The following is a 23,154-nucleotide window of genomic DNA, read 5'->3' as shown; positions in this document are numbered from 1 at the left end:
ACTTTGCCATCATAAATCAAGGTGAAGCACTAATTTCTATAGACTTCATTGACTTTTCTGAATGAATTTCTCGGTATAATTAACTATAAATCAAAACCCTTCGCAGAATTTTTTCAAAATATATATTCTTTATAAGATAATTTATTAATTTTTACAATGTAGGTACTGTACAACGAGTAGCACAATATAGTAGACTAAGAAGGAACTGAACGGAAATCAATTTTTTAATTCTTTCCAAATAGAAGGGCTAAACATCGAAACTAAGCTATGTACTGTACTACATGGCCTCACTCTAAATCTATCATTGATAATGATGTCAAGAGATCGGATAATCTAAAGTAACATATCCATTGAGAGCGATTGTTTTACAGTCGCTCTCAATGGTCTTGAAAACCATAAATAAATAACCATTTTTTAAACAATTAGATATGTAACACTGCTGGACCATATTTCAACTTCTGTTCATGAGTAGATACTGCTGAAAACTGGAAGTTAATCGAGGATTCGCTTCACATCAACGGCTGGTGACATTGATTTTTCGGATTTTTTTCATAAATAAGGGCTAGTTTCCCATGGAAAGTCCTCCCGGAAGGCGATCCCCATTGGCAGATCACCTGTGTTGCGTTGTCTTAATACATCCATTTAATTTATATTTCAATTTGTCACAAAAACCGATAAACTGAATTTGGGCATATCATTCTTAGCAAATTCTACTTGTAGTAGAGTTTTAGTCAAGAAACATCAAGCCAAAAAAAGTAAGAATCAAAGAATAGCCTATAAAGAAAATCATCTGCAAAGAAAAGTACAACGATGCTACTAAAATTCGTTACGCTGTGCAGTATCTTTCTGCTCTGAGGCACTAAGAGAGCCTCTTTTAACAAGCCCATCGTGGTTCGGCCAGGCCCAAAAAGGAGAAACCGGATGTTGAGGGACGGGACCAGACATATCCAGACGGACTGCCGCCGACAAATTCCTGGGATTTTTCGACCCGTCCGGATTCGATCCCGGATCCCCTAGAGCGATAGTTACCTTGATCGCTCGTCTATCCGGCCGCTTATTAGTCCCATTCTTGGAGGGTTCGCTGCTGCAGATCGCTTTCTTCCACCTCACTCTGTCCTCTGCCAAGTTCCTATCAATTCCAAGAGCCACCATATCGTCAAACACGCTGTCAAACCATCGTTTTCTCGATCCACCTCTTCTCTTTCTTCCGGCTAGATCCATTTCTATCACAGTTTTCTGACATAATCCAAAGGACTTCGTTCCACATGCCCGAAAACACCGCAATTTTGCTAATTAGATACTTTCTCAACTCCCAGAGTCCCTCTCATCATGCTATTTTTAGTCTTGTCCCTTCTTGTCGCTTCACACGAAGGAAAGACCTGGCAAGAAGGATTTTGCAGTTATCTGAATTAATTTAAGAGGCTCGTTTAGAACCCACAGAGCATAAATTCTGGCAAAAATATAAAATATATTTATAAATATTAATTATTATTATATTATCATATGTTTTCCCACCTTTATCTAGTTTTATCTTTATTAAATTCAAAAAATAACAACAACATTTCCACGAAAACATTATTTCATTAAATTCCGATTTGTAGGGATAATTGTTTTTACATTTTCTTTTTGTATGTATTTTATAAAATTACTTTCTTGTGATTTCATAAGGACAGTTTGTAATATGGCCTCCGGGATAGATTCAAGGCCGAAAACACGTTGCAGTAGGCCTGTATTATAACCATACCAAGGTCGAAACGTTACGATGTGTCATTTCTATCTATGACGGACAGAAACGATATATTACAGAGTTTTTTTAAGAAAAGAAATAATAATAATAAAAAAATCCACAGATAGAAATGATATATTTATTCATTGTGATCAGTAGGTAGAAATGATATATTGTGACGCTTTTAATTGTCAATTCAGACAGCCAAAAGCTAATGGTGTTTTATTTCATAACTTTTCAATATATAGTAAGACTTAAAAAAAAGTCTAACAATATCTCAAGAAAACGAGAAGGTAGAATATATCTTCTATAGAATGCCTTATCGGATATCTCATCTGTTTTACCTTGACGATTCAAGGTTTTAGTATGGTTAGGATTATTGTGTCATCAATATACGTTAATTACTGACACCGAGTACAAGTGTATTGTTGCTTAAAAGTAAAGGTAACGGATTGCGCGTCGCTAAAGACGAATGAATATTCTCAAAAGATTCCAATATGGCGGAGAGACGCCGATAGATCAAATGTAAAAAGTTTGTTTATTCAAACCAATTATGTAAACGAGAAAAAAAGAAATAAATAAAAATAATAATAATAAAGAAACAGACAAAAATTTTAAGCGAAAAAAAATTGATAAATTAATTGAAAAAATTAATAGGGAAAGAGTTGACGCTAGAGGTCGATGTGTTTTTAAGATGGTGGTTGACATTGCACGTGTATTGTAAGATAGTTTCGTACGCTGATTACTTTTTTTTTTGTCCGTTCGTTAGTTTTTCATTAAGGCTTCAAGCTGTCTGGAAACGAAGAAAAAATGGTTTCTAAAATACGTAAAAAACGAGAACAAAATAGACAGTACGCATTAAAGCTTAAAGAGAAGAGAAGATTGTACAATAGTATGTACTATGAAGAACATAAACAAGAAATTAAAGAGCGTGTGCAGGCCAGATACAGATTAAACAAACTTAAAGAACTCGCTAAAAGAAATGATCGTAAGCGGTAAGTTTGGTTAAAGTGTACCTAGGTAACCCCAATGGCGGCGCTTCTGTTAGGTTAGGTTAGATTAGATTAACTATATTTTTAGTAGACGTTTCCTTTTTTTTTTTTCTTTTGTTCAATAACTACCGTGAATCAATAACTAGTGACGTTTAGCACACGCGGCCTGCCGGCGGATCCCCTCCGGGAGGTCAGTCGGGAGCACGAACAGTTGGAAGCGCCACCATTGGGGTTACCTAGGTATACTTTGACCGAAAATTCAATAGATGTAGAGAAATTTACTTATAAAACTACTCTCAGATTTTTGTCAATTACAAGAAAAAGTTGGTACAGATGTAGCTATGAATGAGATGGTTGGGACCTTAACACAGCTGTAGACCATGCCCTTAGGAGTAAAAAAAAAGTCAAAGGAAGTCATGACTCTCGTGTTTGAAATGTAGTCTTTGTAATCAGTCTATCTGGAATTTCGAAACCCTCGAAAATGGGGTAAAATTTAAAAGTGAAAAATTCAGAACAATGCTAAAAATCAATTGTTTTCCACTTTACTATAGATGGCTAAAAGTTCATAAAACACAAGAAATGCCATTGTGCTGACTATTTCCGGGGTGTGATGGAGGCATGTTGTGTATTCCATTAAGCCTGTTGTGTGTTTAACAAGCAGCCCGGTCAGATACTCTGTTTATTGTAAAGGGTCGTGTGTGGACTATTTATTCCTTTGACTTTTTTTTACTTCTGTGGATATGATCTTCGGCTCTGGTAAGTTTGACGACCTCATTCAAAGTTGCGTATGTAGCAAATAGTCCAGTTATGCAGTAGTAGCTCTTTCAATGGACAAGATCGAAAATGAAGAAAGTCTCTCTTGACACATTGTTGATCTGAGATGGTTCTTGATTAATTTTAATTTTGAAAATGATCATTCTATAGATGCAACAGATACTAGTACAATTATATTTTCGATAATCACCAGTTTGGTGATTTAAATACTAAAATATACTACAAATTTTCAAGGCCCTAGACATTACCCCCCCTTTTTTTTTGTCTTGCTTTTTGTAAGGCCACCTCTGTATATAATATGTATTTAATATATTTTTCTATTTAAATTCCGTTAAATTTATCAAGTTATTTTGATTTGTTTACTCAAATCATAATAATTGATGATATTTGACCAATAAATAAGTAAAATTAACACTTTAGATGTGAAAATTAAAAATACCCGAATCCAAAAACATCAAAAAAGGAAAAAAATTCCATATATGTATGTGTTGGCACCTATTTTGTTTAATTTCTCATGATGGGGTAATGACTAAGCAACAAAATTTGACATGATAAGGGGCACTGATACTATTAAATTTTCAAGATGAGAATAAATGTGAAGAAACCAAAATCCTGAAGTGATAATATGAAGCAAGTTTTAGCAAAACTGGCATTTTTTTTTTTTAATCAAACATATTGATTCGGGATTCGTTTAAATATTTAAATGTGATATTTCTTAAATTCTTCTTTGTGTGGCTTATCACCTTTTGCACCCAAAGCCATTCAGTTATGAACTTCTCTTTTGGAGATTTATCATTAGAATGACAAATAAAAAAAGATTAAGGATAACGGAAATATTAGTAAAAATGAATTATAATAAAAAAATGTACATTATATTAAAATATAGTTAATAAAATATGCTTTTAACAATACATCATATTTTAAATGTATATTACAGGCATGGGCAAATGCGGCTCTTGCCGAAAGTGTTAATTTCTGTTTTTTATTATTATTTTTACAATTTTATTTTTATATTTTTGTGAAAATATGTTTATTAAAAAATTCAATATTTGTTTTATATTATATAATAAAATCGCGCGCCTTACCATACTATCCGCCAGTACAGTACAGAACTGCAGCTCCCATGCATTTTGCAAAACCTATATTTCGGCTCCCACTGAACTCTTGCTTGCCCGCCCCTGGTATATTAGAATTGAATGCATAAAAGTTGTTATTTTATTTTTAAGTTTATTTTTGCAAATTTTCTATAAATATTAGGACAGTACAGTTACCATGTATCAGAAAGGGGGACATTTCCTCCAAAATGAGGATGTGTCCACTTTTTAGAGCCACCGCAAACTACAGGAAGCAAGAGCTAGCGTATGCTCGGTCGCGCTCCCAAGCCCCGCCTTTTTCTCATGATGCTATGGGCCATTTTTGCTAGGTAAGCTACTCAGGCATGAAGCAGCCGCAAACTACACAATGTTTGCTCACGTAAAAATGCTGCATCATGGGAGATTAGCGACTAGTGTTGCCACCATGCCGGTTTTAAATTCAAGGTCTGGATTAATTATTAATTTGTCTTGTTTTCATAGAAATTGTGAAATTATACAAAATAAATTTATAAAAATATTTGCGAGTATTTTATTTTAATAGTTAAAGACTACCTTCACACCCCCACTCAAACTAATTGCCAAAAAAGGCCCTCTCAATCCAGACAGGGTGGAAAGAGTTAAAAAAAAAAAATAATAAACCCCAAACTTATCCCATTTACAATGCCTCGGTATAATATCCTAATTTTAAAATGTTCGGGTCAGCAATTTTGAAAAGGTGGCAACTTAGCGATCTATGTGAAGACGTGTTACCATGCTTTTTCCTTTGAGCTAGGTGTGCTGGCAGATCGTTAATTGTATCGTGTAGTTAGTTGTTCGACAAAAAGTATGGGCGATTGTGAAGATAAAATAGATTATTCAATGTGCGCCATCATAGTGGCATTGCTGGAAAAACAAAACGAAAACAAATGGTGTAGAAAGCAGAGGCCTGCCAGAACATGGATTAAAAGACAAACAGATAAAGGGGCCTTTCTGAATTTGAATCTAGAGTTGAGAGGCGAGGATCCCACTTTGTACAGGTATGTTGGCTAACATGGCAATTAACAGGATGTAGGGAGTTTGATGCCCTTTAAAGCACAAATCTAATTAACAAATTGCATGTTTATTTCCAGGAGGTGGCTGCGGCTAACAGAAAGCTAGTTTGAGCATCTTTTGCATAAAATTTCCCTCAGAATTCAGAAGCAAAAGACAAAGTTTGTGGAGCCAATATCTCCTGCTGGGAGACTCACCGTTATGCTTCGGTTTCTAGCCACAGGAATTACATTTAGAGATTTATCGTGGGAATTCAGAATTGGTGAAAGAACAATATCCTACATAGTCATGGAAAAATGTACGGCTTTGTACGAGACCTTAAAATATACATTTCAAGTGCCAACATCAAAGGAACATTGGATGGCTATTTCCGAGCACTTTCAAGACTGCTGGAATGTGCCCCATTGTTTGGGAGCCATTGATGGAAAGCACATTGTGATAGGGAAGCCCATCAACAGTGGTTCTCATTACCATAATTACAAAGGAACAGAATCCATTGTTCTTTTAGCAGTTGTGGATGCAAATTACACATTTCGGTAAGTTGATATGCAGAAGGTAAGAAAGTCTATTCTGGACTTCCAATGCATTGTTAACAATAATGTGTATATCAAAATAGAAAACAAGTGATAATAATTAGTAGATTTTAAATTAATTTAATTATACCAAGGACTAAATGAATTTTCTTTATTTTGATTTTCTAGATATGTTGACGTTGGCACACAAGGTAGGATCAGCGATGGAGGTGTGTGGAACAAATGCAACTTGAAGGAGCTTATAGATGTAAATGCTCTTGACATACCTCCAGCTCATCCACTTCCAGGTCAAGACATATGCACTTCATATGTCTTCTTAGCTGACGATGCTTTTGGCTTGAAACCATATATCTTCAAACCTTATGGTAGAAATGACTTGACTCTGGAAGAACGGATATGCAATTACAGGTAAGCATTCAGTGGCTAATGCATGTATTATACCAGTAGGAAAAGGGTTGATGGTATAAAAAAAAACCTGTGATCTTGGAAAATTGATAGAGCAATAGTTGGATTAAATGTATCTTTTAATTGTTTTTAGAATTTCACGTGGCCGCCAAGTAGTGGAGACAGCTTTTGGAATTTTTGCAAACAGACTATGAGTGTTTCTAAATCCCATACTGTTGCAGCCAGACAAAGTTCACACATTAGTACTTGCTGGTTGTGCGCTTCACAACTTTTTAAGGAGCCATGAAAGCACGGTATCATGGCCAGTCAATTATGTGGACAGAGAAGATGTGGAAACAGGTATCACTGTGTCTGGTGCATGGAGGAGTGAGATTCCTGTACAGCCTGGGACAGATATACATCTTCCACAAGTGGCCACCACCTACTCCAACTTTTACAGCTCAGAGGCAAAAGCTGTGAGAAACAACTTCAAAGAATTTTTCATGTCTGATGTTGGTGCAGTTTACTGGCAACATTGTTTTGTGTAGATATTATGTACAATTGATAGAATTAAAAATAATATAATAAAACAAACATTTATTGCTTTAACAATTGGTCCTTGATTGTTTGTAATATTTGAACAAAATGCCCTGTATTTCATATTTTGCTTCTTCCCGCAAGTTTCCTCTAATTTTCATTAAGCTGAGGGCGACGTGGTTACCGAAATTTGTTCTACACATGCTGGGAGGTTGCTGGGCTTGTTTGCCAGGTAGTCTACAGCCCTTTTATACAACTCGGAATTAAGAGAGGATGACACAAGCGATGTCTTCTGTCGCTTGTTATTCTCTTGCCTACCAATTGTAACTTCATCGTTCGTCGGATGGGGACTAGACTGCTGGCTGTTTGATGTCGATGGTGCTACTGAATGACTTCCTGAGTTCGTGGCTACTTGCTGGTGTATTTGGCTCCATGCATTGATTTATGGTGAAAGATAGCTCTTGGAACTCATTTGCTTCAGTGCACATCAAGTCTTCTCTTTCTTCTGTAACTATGGGTTGACTACACTTGTTCTGAAATCAAAACTAGCACCGCATTAAGGCATGTGCACTACATGTTGTAGTGTATATGTCTAATGACCATGTTAGAATGTGATATTCATACATCAAATCATCCATAACTGGTACAAGGCAACAATCAGTGTTCTAGGTAAGCAACTATACTATTGCCACCATCATATCACATATTTATGTAGCCTACATTATGTTCGCACTTACACTTTCAAGGGAGGTGCTGAGGCTGATGGTATCCTCATTTTTTTCTGCCTGCAAGGAGTCCCTCAGGTAATCCATCTGGTTGAAGTGCAGAAATCTGATTTTGTGCACATTATTGATGCCCACTCCAGATGACTTTGATTTTTGCTGCTTTGACAGTTCCCTCTCGTATGCATCCTTCATATTTTTGAATTTTTGGCTAAGGAAGATATCTTGTTTGCTGCAAATTATAATGGAAATGTTAAAGTTGTTATTTTCACTTTGCTAGACAATCAGTTTGTTAATTGGGATATGACTGAATTGATTAAAGCCTATTACATCATGCATGCATATTGGCTATTGTATCATACATTTATGTAAGCATGTAATTTGGAAATGCTGCTATCACTGTGACAAACATGCCTTATGTATGCAAGATACTATATAGGCTGTAATTTATTTCTGACATCTAAACATAATTGCAGTAATTTTAAATTACAGTCTGTTACAAAAGTATAGGAACATCATAAATTTTGTGTTTTCTCAAAATTTATTTTGAAATTATTACTGGAAATATTATTAGTTATTTTTTTTAATCATTATTTTAATTATTTTATCAGGTTTTTTACATTTCGTAAAGCAGCATACAATTTTTTCCACAAATATTCATTTTTTGATGTGTTACAAAAGTATAGATACACCACTTAAAAGTCTCTTAAAAAATTAATTTATCATAATAATAATTAAAATTATCACAACTAAGGCGAGATGTCATCATTTTTAACTGTCATGGTAACTTTTTTGAATGTTTCATTGAATATTATAAACATTTTCCTCATAGAATTGTACTTCAGAAGCATGAAATACATCAAATTTATTATTTGAGTAGTTCAGGCAAGTCTCTGAGGCAAATTCCTGCAGCTGTAAATAGATCTACGAATGCTATTGAAATGTTTTCTAACAAGGTAAAAATTATGGGCAGAAATGTTTAGCATTTAGGAGATGAGAGCCAAGTTTTGAAGCTTATAACTAATAAATACATGTCAACAAGGCAAGCTGCTGCTGAATTATCAGTAGATGTATCTCCTGCAACTGTCTGGAGAACTTTAAAAAACAATGACAACGTAAAATATTTAAAAATGAAGTTGAAACCATCTTTAACTGCCAAACACAAATCGATGCATTTAAACTGGGCTAAAGACGAGATGGAATGGACTGAATGGCAAGAAATAATGTTTAGTGATGAGAAGATGGCTCTGATGGGTTTTCATATTGTTGGCATGATTTAAGAAGAGAAAGCAGAGTTAAAATAAGCCGGCAACAAGGGGGTGTCTGTAATGATTTTGAGTGGTTTTGGATGGGGAGGTAAAACTGATTTAATATTTGTTGACAAAAATATGAACTCAGAAAAGTATCAAGATAATAATATGATTATATTTGGTGCATTAATTGCAGATCATAAATGGAAGTTTCAACAAGCTAACGCTCCCATTCATGCCTCAATGTAAACAAAATATTCATTTAAAAAAGAAAATATTGATGTAATTGAGTGGCCTTCAAGTAGTCCAGATTTAAATCACATTGAAAATTTATGGGGGATTTTAGCAGATATTGTTTATCGAAAAGGGAAACAATGTGAATGTGTAAATCAATCGACGATTGCAATGATAGATGCGTGGGATGAAAATAAGGATGAATAATTAAAAAAAATTAATAAACTCCATGCCTAACAGAATTTTTCAAGTAATTGTAGCCAAAGGAGGTGAAACCAAATATTCAAAGTGTTAAAAATATATTTAAAAATTAATTTTATGAGATTTTAGAAAGTGTACCTGTACTTTTGTAGCAAGTAAAAAGTGAAAAACTGAAATAACTTCTATTATATTACTGTTAAAAAATAAAAAGCTTTAAAAATGATATTTTTGTGTTTTTTTAAAACTTATAAAACAGTTTTCTATTAAAAAAATTTAAATAAGTTTTAAAAAAACACAAAATTTGTGGTGTTCCTATACTTTTGTAATAGACTGTATTGTATTACTAATTGAGCAAATTAGACTAAATATACTAGCCCATAACAAATAAAACAGTCTACTTACAAGTGATGTTGATTCCATGTTCAGAAGCTAAAAGCTCTCTTAATTGTGTCAGTGTGGAATCCCTCTTGTTTTTTTGTAATAATCCTCATGACGTGGATTCCATAGATGTATATTGGCTATAGAACAAAGATATTATTATAACCTATATTTGTAATCGGTCAGTTTTCGTTCCGAACTTTGAAACGGCATGAGAAAAACATGCCTACTTGTTAAGCCTAACTAGGCTTAACTAGCCGAAAACTATTTATATACAAAGTTTATACTATTTTCTTTTCAATACTGAATGTATTAATCATGTAGTTTACTTACATCAATAAAATTCTATAATTTCTTTTTCGACGTGTGGCATGTTTATATAGTCATCCATTTTCCCCTGCTCTCTCTTGCTAGCGTAATGCTCTCGTTGTTGAATTCTGTGAACAGCGAGAGTACTCTTGTATCGCTGCTCTAGCAAAGGAAAAATCACGTGAGCAAGAAGAGAAGGACGGAGCCTTTGGCGTCATCGGTTGTGCTAGGGCACGTTTGCGGCGGCTCTTACATTGACTTTTAAAAAGGCTCATCTATTCTAAACTTCTCCTTTTCAGAACAATTTGTCTTTCATAATTTTTATCTGGCAAGTCTAGACTGAAAACCCAATTTAGCGGTGTGGCTAAAATCCGTCGGCGTGTTTCGGTAGAATTGGTTCGAGTTTGGCCCTACCTTGGATGATGATCGCTTCGATCTTCGCCGCTTGTCCCGCATCTTTTGTTCGTCTGTGAAGATTAACGGAGACACTGATCCTGGCGAAATATTTTACTTTATTTGTCACGTTTGTTAGATATATACAGTGGTATTATTCACTATTAAGAGGTTGGCATGGAACACAAAGAAAAACGTCTCTCCTTGACAGTGTCTGAGAGCAAAGTCAGGTCAGCGCGCCAAAATTGTGGTGGCGCCCTCTGCCAAGATGATCTAAAGTACAGTAGACCCCCCCTATAACACAGAACAATCTACTGTGTTATAAGGGGGGTCTACTGTATTGATGCAATAAATGTATTAAATCTTTCACTGAAAAGTTTTATTTTTTCTAATTAATATTCATCTAGAATAGTTTTCAAAATTAATTTTTTTTAAAAACTTTGAATAATAATCTCATGTTTATTTAATATTTAAAAGTATGAAGTCATTATTACATGAAAATCGAATTTATAATTTTATAAATTACGTTCTTCACTTTACATTTTTAATTCTTTCTAACTGAATTACTATGTATTAATTTCAGGTATTCAAAATATACTGGAAATGAAACTTGTTCTGCTTTCAGCTGCAACAACAGTCGCAAGACTTTTCCAAAAAAATCATTTTTTAGATTTCCAAGAGATAAAATCAGGTAAATGTGATAAAAATTAGTAAGAAATGACCTATTTTTTACATTAATATTCTCGTAATAAATAAATATTCCAATGAAAATGCTTATGAACGCTTACTGTTATAACTTTTTAAGGTTTCTGTTCAACTAACAGAAACCTTAAAATCCAGCAATCATAAACTATTTACTGACACTAACGTTTTTCAATCTTATCGGAAGACCTACTTTAGGGGCTCATTACAAGCTATAAAAGAGAAATCGTATCGTGTATCTATCGACCCATTTCACATAAAGGTATTGGCTTTTGCAACATTAGTCAAACGAGCTTGTACGCATTAAGAGAATTAGTTTATATCGAGGAAATATGTTCTTTTATAATTTATCTTGAGCACCCGAAGAAGGTCTTTCGGTAAGATTGAAAACATTAGCGTCAGTAAATGGTTTGCGATTGCTAGATTTTAAGGTTTCTGTTATTTGTTTACTGTTGTTTCAATTTGTAATACTATTGACTTATTTTTGTGTCTCGTTAATTAGATATTTTACTTTTTTAGCTTTATTGTCCTTATAATTTGCGTATATATTTTTTAAGATGTAGAATGTGGTTAAAAAATTGTAAGAGAAAAGATTTGTTGAAAGTGAAGAGAAAATACCTGTACACTGTGCATAGAGTCTGTGAAGATCATTTTGAAGAGCGTATGTTCTTAAACAGTTTAAGAAATAGACTTCATCACAATGCTATTCCAACTCTTTTCGAAATTACTACCATAGAGAACATGGTTGATGATAAAGATGGAATACCCGAAATTAATTCTGAAATAAATCAACTTTCAAATGAAAATTTTTTTTCAAGTAAGTTTAGTAATTATTGTTAATTTGAATGATGTACAGAGTGATTAGAAGTCTGCATACTATTTTAAAATTTAATAAATTTGGATGTACTGTACATATGATAGACAGGTTGCTGCAAATGGTATTTAAAAGAATTAATTCTTAAAATTTTGCGAGATGTGCTCCGGAGATTAAAATTTATTACTTGCAAGTTTTATTTCTACGTGAGATTAAAACGGAATCTCCGTTGTCAGAAATTAAAATGGAACAAAAATATGGAGTCACCATGTTATTTGGATTTATACTTTTCTTTAAATATTGTGATAAATTAGTTGATGTTAGTAACAAGGGCTTCTCACTTGTTGTTTACAAAAAAAGGAAACATTAATTATTTTTCTGACAAAAAGGGAAGTTGAATTTCCTTTCCCATACCCCTTATCTCCAAATTCAGGCGTCCATCTAGATGTTCACCCCACTTTAAACATCCCCTACATCCTGTTGACGTGTAGAAAATCCATCCTTTTGATTGGATGGGTTCTTCTGAATACGGTGAACCACATCCTGTAATCGAGGAGTTTGACACAGACCTCCAAAGGGAGAATTTGGTATTCTATACAATGCAAGAGGAGTTCGATGTTACTAAGGAGACAAGACCGATTTCCACCGATGTGTTCCCGAGAGTCAACCTCCGAATTCAAATCCCTTCTCACAGAAGAGTTGCCGCACTACTCTCGAGCCTAAGCGATCCGCCGTCCACCGTTAAAGGAGAATTTGAGTCGCCATTCTTGATCTACCAGTATCCATTACGTCATTAAGAAGACACACATCTATAACAGTAAAGGACGAGGTAGTATATAACGATTGGTCTAATTGTAAACTCTCTCTCTTTGCGAGATAGGTTTTGCATAGATTATTCTGTAATTTGCTTTAATTTTGTTTTATTAAATTCATGTTATTTTTTAAAATGTGGTCTCCTTCTTGTCTTACATCCGAGCCTACATCCTATCCACTTACTTGCGACCCTCCCACTCGAGATTCCTCTCATAAGGTTACGAGCGTGCCTAACACCATAACTAGGCTGGTGTCAGGAAAAACAAACTTGCAGGGGTTCTTACGAATTTCTGCTCTTTCGTCAACATCTTAGGAAGCCATCCTACGACTCTGCGGGCCAGTCCTACCGACTGCATTGCCAATTAAGTGATAGAGAGTTTAATCCGGACTCTACCCACGGCTAGCTTCTCGCAATCTTTAATTCTATTTTAATCTTCAGCATAACTGCCATTTTGTGACACATTCTGCAGTTATTGCTTAGTGATTTCCTGAGTTACATTTGTGGTTCTGTTCTGAAGTTACATAAATTATGTAACTTGTATAACTACAAGTATAATTATTCCATGTAATACGTATTATTTTCATAAAATGTGTGATTACTTTATTTGTGAAATATCCATTTTTTTTAAACTCTTCTCTTATGCCGATTATAAGTGTGCATTAATTGAGACTAAAAAAGTAAACGAAAATGTAAATTTATATTTACACATCGAATCTTTTAGTTTATTTGGTAAATTTTAAGTGTTGTAAAAAGTAAAACACGTGATTGCTTGTGGGAAAAATTTTCACATGTTTCCCAAAAGGATAACAACGTTGTAACGATGTTACTTTTTATTCATCTGCAGAAAAAAGTTCCTTGTTATTTATGAAATCATCAATAACACATTATTTTACCTATACTATTTGAAATCTGATTATTTCAGATTTATTAATTTATTTTGAAATCAATATTTACATGTCTCGAAGTATTAAAAAAATACAGTTTCTAATCATGGTAGATGTCCTAGTGTAGCCAAATTAGTGATTGCCACGAGAGAGGGTCAATGCTGATGTCGAATGGGGATTTTCAATTTCGTGCCAGGCACTTCCTCCTGATAGAGCATCGATGTCGGAAAGAGTGCTTAAACCAAAGAAAGTGAAATACATGCAACAGGCCAAGTTTTGCTAAAAGCAGTGAACAAAAAAACTAGGCCATTTACTGCAAGAACATAAAAGTACAGGCAGAACATGTAATGCTTGTTAGTGTTAAAAGTGTTCAAAAGCAAGAGGAATTAAAAAAGAAGGAAGCTAAAAACATCAAGAATAATCAGAATGAAAGAACAACATTTTTCATTACTGATTATTTACAGATTCCAAAGACTTTTTAAGTATTCATGGTTTACTGGAAATACAGTAGCTCCTTGTTATATGGCGCTTGTCAGGAGACAAAGGAAAAGTGCAATGTAATCGAATTCTGGGCTTAACAAATATACTAAACAGATTATACATGCTATGCAATCTCTATCCGCTATTCTTTCATCAGCGAGTGTTTTTGATATAAAATAAGCTTAGTTTTTCAATACTGAACTTTATTCTTGGTTATCTCGTATTAATTGACGTTTACGTAAACATCGATACCACTAACGCCCATTTAGCATCGTTTCTTTAACAATGACATTTAAAGACAAATACTGTCGATATAAAAACAAAATATCAGTTACGATTTTATTATACGTTACTATATTTTACAATAAATTGCTTATTAAAAAGTCACGTAATTTATGTTTTTCAATAAAAATTATAAAATGCTGTAATTGAATATTTTAAAAAATAAATATGGAACATAAAATAGAACCATCCAAACTTATAAAATTACAAAGTGCAAAAATTCTCTAAAAAGCAAAATAAAGCGAATTCACAGAAACTTGTAAACGAGATGGTACTTAAAACTAATAAAAAAACAATATTTAACATAAAAAGGAAACAAATGACAATTGATATGTCTACCTGTTTTGCATATTTTGCACATCTTGACAAATTTATTGTTTCACCTTCAGTGGTAGTTTCAAGGACAATGGTAGAAATAAGATACTGTATTTCATTGCAAATAGAAATTCAATGGCAATTGGTAATTTAAAATTTATTGATGCGAGTGCTTTTAAAATTTGGAGGACCAAAAGAGCGCAATATATCCGAATCCGCAATAAAACGAGTTGCTACCGTATTACAGTATATACAGAAATTTTTATAATATATTTAATCATAATAGAATTAAAAAAAAAAAAACAACTTTTACTGCAATTTTGCTGAGTTTTCCTTCCATGTTTTCACTTTGTTTTGTCACTATTGCACTCACTTCTTTTTACTCACTGTTTCTGTATTTCAACTCACTTTTCTCACTTTTTCGGAGGGAAAATGGCACTCTCGGGCCTGCGTAATTTGAACGAGTCTAATGGGATCAGAACGAACGATGTGACTAAGCAGCTCTACTGATATATTTTTCTGGGAAGATGTCATTCAAAGTCATTGGATATTCAAAACATAGTGGCAAATGCACTATCTAGCTGAAAGATAATGCTATCTAAGAGATTTAAACATTACATTTCAAGGATGATGATGATTTTTTAACATTGCAAGGTAGCATTTGCTATTTGACAGTTGCTTCTTCAAAAAAAAATAAAAATAAAAAGCTTTCTAGCATAAACATCTAAAATTGCCCATGGACTTTAATCACTCTTTATATTATATTTCATAAAAAAATATTTGTATATATTAAATGATTCTAACATTATTTTACAATAATATATTTTTGTTATTAGCTAGTGAAGATGAGAAACCAAGTATTCTTCTTGATTCAGAAATTATAAAAAGTACTGTGAAAAATAATAAATTTGAATACGACGAAGATAAATTTATTTTTGTAGAAGGTATAAATAATTTTATATATAAAAAAAATATACTTTAAAGTTATGCATAAGTTGTTATATATTTATAAAAATACTTATAGTTATTTCAAGTTTTTACAGCTACAGTAGAGCGTCGTTAATCCAAGAGCCGGTCAACCGAAAGCTTTCCGGTCGGACTGTGTCGTGCCGAATCGAACGTTTTTGATACTAGATTAACTTCTAAAGTATAATTTTTTGTTTTTATATTTTTCAATGTATTTATTTTGTTTTTACAAAATAAAGAAATAAATTTTAACGCTACAGTAGCCTCGATTATTATTATAAAAATTTTCGTTAGGCTTAAAATCGACGAAAATTCGACACGAAGCGACGCGCGACAGAGAAAAATTTCAACATCGGATAGGTTAATATATTTTTTCGTACATAATCGGTTATCCAAACAACCCCAGTCCCCAATTGATTCGGATAAACGATGCTCTACTGTATTTAAATCTATTGATTTTATTCATGTAGAATAAACTGGTCAGCATTTACTGCAGTTTCTGTATATTGCTAAATAATAAGATCTTATATTTCAATTCTTCTGTCAATTTTTATTGAATCAAATAATTTTTCTTTTTGGAAATTTTTAAAAGAAATTTGATCTCTATAAAGATGTCTGCCTCTTCTAATCTAATCTAATATTTCGTAAATAATAAATATAAATGTTTAAATATTTGTCAGTTGTATTTATTACATAATTCCAAATTTTCTAAGTTATGTATCATAATTTTTTTTTTCTTTTTATAGATAATGAAGATACAGAAGGATTTGTAGAGAAAAAATGGTGTGCCGCAGTCAATTGTGAACATGAAGTCACAGCACAACCAGAAGGAATATATTTTTTTGAATTTCCAAATAATTTTGAATTGTAAGTTCTTAGAAAGTAGAAAAAGTGTGTAATTTATTCATTTTTATTAGTAAATAATCAGATGTTAATAAAAATGATCATTTCAACTTCTAAGGGGGAAGTGAAATAATAGTGTTAAGTAGATGGCACTTGTAGGAAATGTCTCATAATGTGTGAAACTATACAACACATCATAATGCATTGCTAGCTTTTAACACAAATTACTTACAAGAACATGACCAAATAGCAAATCTAATATGCCAAAAGCTTCCACACAAACTACTACACAACTTATGAATCATACTACAAATACGTACTGTACTTCAGATAGTCGTAGAAAACAACACATATATTATATAGTGGCCAAACTATAATTGCACAGAAGATATTATAATCATTGACAAACACAGTTACATACATTGTAGACATAGCTGTATCAAATACCCACAACATACAAAATACATAAAGTGAAAAAATTAGTAAATACTCAGAACTTTGGGCAAGTTTGGAGAATGGATAAGGTACTAATTGTGCCTGTAGTCCTTTCTTGCACAGGTTTCATATCACATACACTACAAGAAAATTTGTAAACATTAGGCCTTAACAACAGCACAAATACATTACAAAAAGCTGTAATACTAAATCTATCATGTGTTTCCACATGTTATATAGTCTGAAACTCAAACACGGATACATAGATGAAAACACATAATTACAGTAACAGTTTTTCTGTAATTATATCTTGATTTTGATTCGGCGTGGTACTAGCTTACTTGACACTTATGTGGTATTAACCAAATCAGATATAATTCACACACAATTTTATTATTGATGATCCTGTTGTTTTTGTTGTCATACTTACAAAATTCACTCCTAATCGTATATTAATGTTGAAATATGCTATTTGTATTAAAAAATATATATGTCTTGGGATATTCTAATTCTGATAATATTAAATGACTGATTACAATAGAATCCACTTATTATAACTGTGATATTGTTTTTAGTAAAATTATGTTTAAAGCTAAACTATAATTAATGTCTTGTTCTGAAAATTCAGAATGAAATATGAATACTTATACAGTATAATATTACATTTATATACTGTAATACAGTAGAGCATCGTTTATCAGAAAGCTGGTCAACCGAAAGCTTTCCAGTCGGACTGTGTCGTGCCGAATCAAACGTTTTTGATACTAGATTAACTTCTAAAGTATAATTTTTTTGTTTTTATATTTTTCAATGTATTTATTTTGTTTGTACAAAATAAAGAAATAATTTTTAACGCTACAGTAGCCTCGATTATTATTATAAAAATTTTCGTTAGGCTTAAAATCGACGAAAATTCGACACGAAGCGACGCACGACGGAGAAAAATTTCAACATCGGATAGGTTAATATATTTTTTCGTACATAATCAGTTATCCAAACAATCCCAGTCCCCAATTGATTCGGATAAATGATGCTCTACTGTATATATTATAATACTGTAGTAAATATTGAATAATTATTATAGCATACGATTTCTTCCTTTTAGTTAAAATATACAAGCTTTTTATTTAGAAAGTTTAAAAATATATAATATATGTTTTTCTTCTATTTTATAGCTAATGTAAAGAATACGTTACAAAAATTTGTTTGCAGGTGTAAAAAGTGGGCAATGCATTGCCGTCGAACAGATCTGATGAACATAAATCCCGAATACCTACATAACAACTTTGTTTTGTGTTCGAGCCATTTTGATTCTACCGAATTCATTAATGACGATGGAAAAGTTCTAAAAACTGATGCTGTACCTAAAGTTGAAAGTTTAGTACCATTATTTAGTCAGTCATAACATAGCTTCTGTGAAAAAAAAGAAAAAAAATTTTTTAATTTTCAAGGTAACAAATATTTTGATCTTTCGGAAATGAATTTAATTAATATTAATTATAAATGATTTGTATTAATTAATTAATACTTCTTACTTAAATTACATATAACAAGTTGCTGAAAAAAATTTTTCTTTATGCATTAAAACATATTACTTAAATTAATTCTAGTTATGCTTTAAAGTAAGGGTTCTATACCTTTTATAATTGCTGTGCCAAAATAAAGCGATACAGTAGCTTGATATCAGCTTTACTTTGCAAAAAGACCTATGCTGAATTTCCTGATATTCAAGAAGAAATTCTGTATTTGGATTAGACTAATATAATTAACAATTTTTGAAACTATGGAAATAAATTAATAAAATAAAATCATAAAATGAATCTATTAACATTATTCAAATTAATAATAATTTTGAAAAAATACACATTGCTTATGATTAAATGATAAAGATGTGCAAACTTGATATGAAATAACAACCATTTTTCACAATTCTTTAGTTAATACAGGTATACCTCGAGTTACGTTGTTCTCGATTACACGTCGTTTGTCAAAAAAGTATGCGGGAAAATAAAAATCAAGTTTAAGTCATTTTATTCGACTTTACATTCGTCCGCCACAAATGTTGAAGTCGTAATATCACTAGAAAAGCGTTAAAAGCATATAAAATCATATTAAAACATGTACATTTACAGTAAATGTTAATATAATAATCATAAATCCTAGAGAACAAACATGAAAACATCTGTGTTTCTGTGTTGTCGTTTTATTTAGCGGTCTTTAAGTGCTGATTATTGGCGTTTTCCACGGTAGTTCCAATATCTACCATTTGGCGTCATTGTCAGTGCCACTCAATACTGGTAAATTTAACATAAATTTAACATTCACAAATAAAGAGTCTGCGACATACTGTAAACATCACCAAATTGTAAACATGTACATTTACGAGTATGTACTGTACAGTACATACATGTATTCGTAAATTTAGATTACTTTTTTCTGTACTATATTAAAAACTAAAATTTATTTGTTTGTAAACTTAAAATAGATTCTTATTAACCATATATTATTAAAAATGCATTTATAAATAAAATACAGAACTGGGAATGGTAATTTGTGGTTTAGCCTAGTGACAAGTAAGTTCGACTTAAGTCACCTCTCCTGGAACCAATTACTGACGTAAGGCGAGGTATACCCGTAATTGTCATTGATAGTAAACAAGCTTAAAGAAGTAATGAATTGATCTTGGAAGATGTTCTTATAAATTACTTTTCTGTTTACCTATCACGAATGTATGAATTTTATAAAGATTTGAAGCTTCATCTGAGGACATATTGAACACATTTCTAATGAATCCAAACATAATAATTGAAATTTTGAGTGTTTTCAGTGGATAAGATAGACAGATAATAGTAACAATGATAATAGGTGGAAGTTTGATGGAACTGTCGGAAAATTAATTAAGAATAAAATAATTAAGTTTTCATTTTTCATTTCTGTTTTTCTTTTTCCTGTGTCGTGGCCCTAGAATCTGCTGTGTGCTATTAAAAATAGCTTCGTACGTCACATTTTGCATGCATGCCAACTCTTGCTTTAAAGACATAAAGTCAATTTAAAAAGGTATTCAATTTTAGGACATTACATGTATAAACATCTCAATCTAATGCTATTAATCAATACCAAATGATTGCTGTAATAAATTGGGTTATTTTTCCACTACATAGCCTGATTCATTACAACAGTCATTTAGCTTTGATTTAGAGAAACAGCTTGGAAATTGCTTAGAGCTTGAAAGTTTATTTACATTGAGTGAAAACATCTTCAGGAAGATCGTATGATTAATCAGAAATGCATATGCATCTTGTTTGTCAACTTATTTATAATTTCGATTTACTTAAAGAAAGAAATAGAATAAAAATTGGTTTATTGATAAAACTAATTTAAAACCAGACATTTATTATAACTGTAACTTAAATTTTTGAACATTTTGACACTTATTTTTAAATTAACTAGAAATTTTTTTTAGACTCCTCTTTAATTTATGATGATGAAATGATTATTCTTCTTTGTACAAACCAGTTACTCTCAATTGTTTACCCATTTTCTGCACTGTAAACAAATATGGCAAACTATACTAAAAGAACAGAAATTAATAATCACATTCGAATGCTTGTTAGATCAATATATAAATGACAAACAGCAAAGTCCTCCTGGTTCAATTCTGTCACGTATTGCGTGATTTCTGTATAATTTCGAGTTGAATAATGAAAATTGCATAGTGTAAATCTAGCTTCAGTCTCTATCAAAATCACTTTAGTTTTTTAAAATGAAAGATTTCTTTGGTCATAGAAATATAACTTTATTCCGGAACTTCTGGAACTGGAACTAACACAATCATAAGATTATTCATTCTTTTAAAATTCCTAGCATGATATTCACACGTTCAAATCTTCAACTGTGCTTCCTAGGCAAAAATAGAATATAATAAACTCCATTTTTATTTTATTAAAAGGTTCTTTATTTTTTTAAAGAGTAGAAAATGATAGTGTCATGTTTTGATGATACCTTTCTTAAAGATGAGAGCAAACTTACAAATTTTATTAGAACAATTTAGGTCTGTTATTCTTATCTTGTTTCTGTTCTAAGTTAAAAAAATTCATTAATCACAAAAGTTTAATCTATTTTTGATTGAAAATTTTTTAAAATAAAAACTAAGAAAACTGCATTTCCGAAAATATTTTTATGTTGTCGTGTTTATTTACTTGATCAAAGACAGTACAATACTTAAATGGAGAAAGTATTGTCATAAAATAAGTTTTTTTCTATATTTAAACATTTTATTAAAAAAGATCGAAATCAGAAAATTTAACTTAACATAAAAAATGGCATAAAATTTTGTTTTGGCTTTCCACCATTTTTGGACTGGTCTGTGTTTATTGTTAAGTGGTATTAATATTTATAATAGCTGTAAAGCATAACTAAAACAACTTTTTATTGATGAATTTTTAAACTATGTAAATTTAACAATGACATCATAATATTGTGTTTCCTCAATTTTTCTGTTTCTACTTTTGACAAGCAAAAACAAGTGATATGTTTCAGAATTGGCAGTCCAAAACAAAAATTAGAAATCGTTGCAAGATCACGTGATGCATTATAAACCAATTATAATTATTTTTGGTTATTCTATTTATGATCACATCAATACAAATGAATTTTGCTGGTAATGAGCATTTATATTAAATTTTTTTATTGTTTAAAATGTGCGTTTCGATGATTATGATGCAGCATTAAAACAAATGTTAATCTAATCACAGAATAGCATGGAAGTAGAGCTGCTGGATATGTTAGAAAAGCCACAGAACTAGTTACGTAACAAAACTTAATAAATTGATTTATTTAAAATTTTTCCTCCATAAAAAAAAAATTCTTGAAATTTGATTACAAGCTCGTAGTGAATCTTAGTCAATGGCATCTTAAAATTGAGAAAATAACATATATAGTAATACAGGATATCCTTGTTGGTTTGAAATTCAAGAAACAAAATAATCACGACTTTGAAATATCGAGTTTTGAATTATCCAAGATTTGCATATTTCTGTACAATATGCCGAATGCCATATAACTGATGTAATTTATTAAGCAAACAGAATAGTTATGTATACAGAACACTTTCCATTAATTTATAATAATAATATAAATAAACTGCGGGTGCATGGCACGTGTTTGGCGAGGACCTAGCGGGTCGCTAGATAAGTTTATAAAAAGTAAAGCAGAATTCCTCAAAATGTAGCCCAAAAAAGTAGTAGCTTAGAGTCCTACAAATATCTCAGTCTGCAACTTATAGCCCAATCTTGCAGTCTCAAAAACCAGCCTTATTTTTTAAGAGAAAAAAAGGGTCCTTGTGTAAGATGACACTCAAAAATGTGTTACTGTAAAAGCAGAGCCATATTGACCAGATTAGAGTTCTTGGTCTGTTGTTCTCATATAGCATGGAGGCACTTTGATCTAAATGAATGAGTTAACATACGCGTATCACAGCTCAGACAGAATTTTAACTTCGAATTTTGAAGTAGCCTTAATATGCAAATCTCAATATCCCCGACTGGGACAGAAGTGCGGTTATGAACTAACAGGATTTCAAATTATCAGAGTTTGAATTAATAAGAATTTCCTCTATTACTTAAAATTTAATATAAAAATCATACATTTTTATTGCAGAAAATACCAGTAATTGAAATTATTGACTTTTAAATTAAGCATTAATATTAAATATAAAAACTTTTAAATTGACTATTATATTATTAAAATGTTAAAAATTATTTTCCAGGAAATGAGGAACATGCATTATCAGAAAGTGGCTGCATAAATCAAGATTAAGAATCATGTTTATAATTTACAAACAAAAATAGTCAGAAAATTTGTGAAGAAAATTTAATAAAATACGTGAATACAAGATAATTTTCTTATTTCAACTATTGTTTAAATTAAAACGTCTCTTCTACTGTTATTTTATTTTTTACATTTGATTGTTAAAATGTTTTCATAGGTATATCAAAATTTTATTGGTTTTGTCATAGCAATACCGTATGAATTTGTTCAGTAGATGTAACATGTAGTTACTAC

General features: G+C 31.7%; 2 protein-coding genes across 2 annotated transcripts; both read left to right on the top strand.

The window, feature by feature from the left end:
- The first annotated feature begins 2,419 nt into the window (after window positions 1-2,419).
- Window positions 2,420-23,012, top strand: LOC136975296 (52 kDa repressor of the inhibitor of the protein kinase-like). The gene is made up of 7 exons (XM_067270338.1): window positions 2,420-2,721; window positions 11,140-11,247; window positions 11,816-12,075; window positions 15,684-15,791; window positions 16,560-16,680; window positions 18,304-18,542; window positions 22,859-23,012. The coding sequence occupies exons 1-6, from the start codon at window positions 2,537-2,539 to the stop codon at window positions 18,494-18,496; spliced, it is 975 nt and encodes a 324-aa protein (XP_067126439.1). The 5' UTR covers window positions 2,420-2,536; the 3' UTR covers window positions 18,497-18,542; window positions 22,859-23,012.
- On the top strand, window positions 5,412-7,126 carry LOC136975324 (uncharacterized). The gene is made up of 4 exons (XM_067270377.1): window positions 5,412-5,602; window positions 5,756-6,151; window positions 6,317-6,556; window positions 6,687-7,126. Exons 1-4 carry the CDS (start codon window positions 5,412-5,414, stop codon window positions 6,745-6,747), a joined length of 888 nt encoding a protein of 295 aa, XP_067126478.1. The 3' UTR covers window positions 6,748-7,126.
- Window positions 23,013-23,154: the final 142 nt, after the last annotated feature.

This window comes from Centruroides vittatus, unplaced genomic scaffold, assembly GCF_030686945.1.
Source record: "Centruroides vittatus isolate TY-2023 unplaced genomic scaffold, ASM3068694v2 contig_370, whole genome shotgun sequence".
Classification (NCBI taxonomy): domain Eukaryota; kingdom Metazoa; phylum Arthropoda; class Arachnida; order Scorpiones; family Buthidae; genus Centruroides; species Centruroides vittatus.
Note: the sequence above shows the minus strand (reverse complement) of the source record. Positions and strands in the feature narration are given on the sequence as shown.

Bases quoted from the DNA above. Each gene is read 5' to 3' on its own strand.
- LOC136975296 (XM_067270338.1), top strand. From the start codon at position 2,537: ATGGTTTCTAAAATACGTAAAAAACGAGAACAAAATAGACAGTACGCA. The intron at 2,722-11,139 runs GTAAGTTTGGTT...TATTAATTTCAG, and splicing joins AAAAGAAATGATCGTAAGCG to GTATTCAAAATATACTGGAA. The intron at 11,248-11,815 runs GTAAATGTGATA...ATATTTTTTAAG, and splicing joins TTTCCAAGAGATAAAATCAG to ATGTAGAATGTGGTTAAAAA.
- LOC136975324 (XM_067270377.1), top strand. From the start codon at position 5,412: ATGGGCGATTGTGAAGATAAAATAGATTATTCAATGTGCGCCATCATA. The intron at 6,152-6,316 runs GTAAGTTGATAT...TTGATTTTCTAG, and splicing joins GATGCAAATTACACATTTCG to ATATGTTGACGTTGGCACAC. The intron at 6,557-6,686 runs GTAAGCATTCAG...AATTGTTTTTAG, and splicing joins GAACGGATATGCAATTACAG to AATTTCACGTGGCCGCCAAG.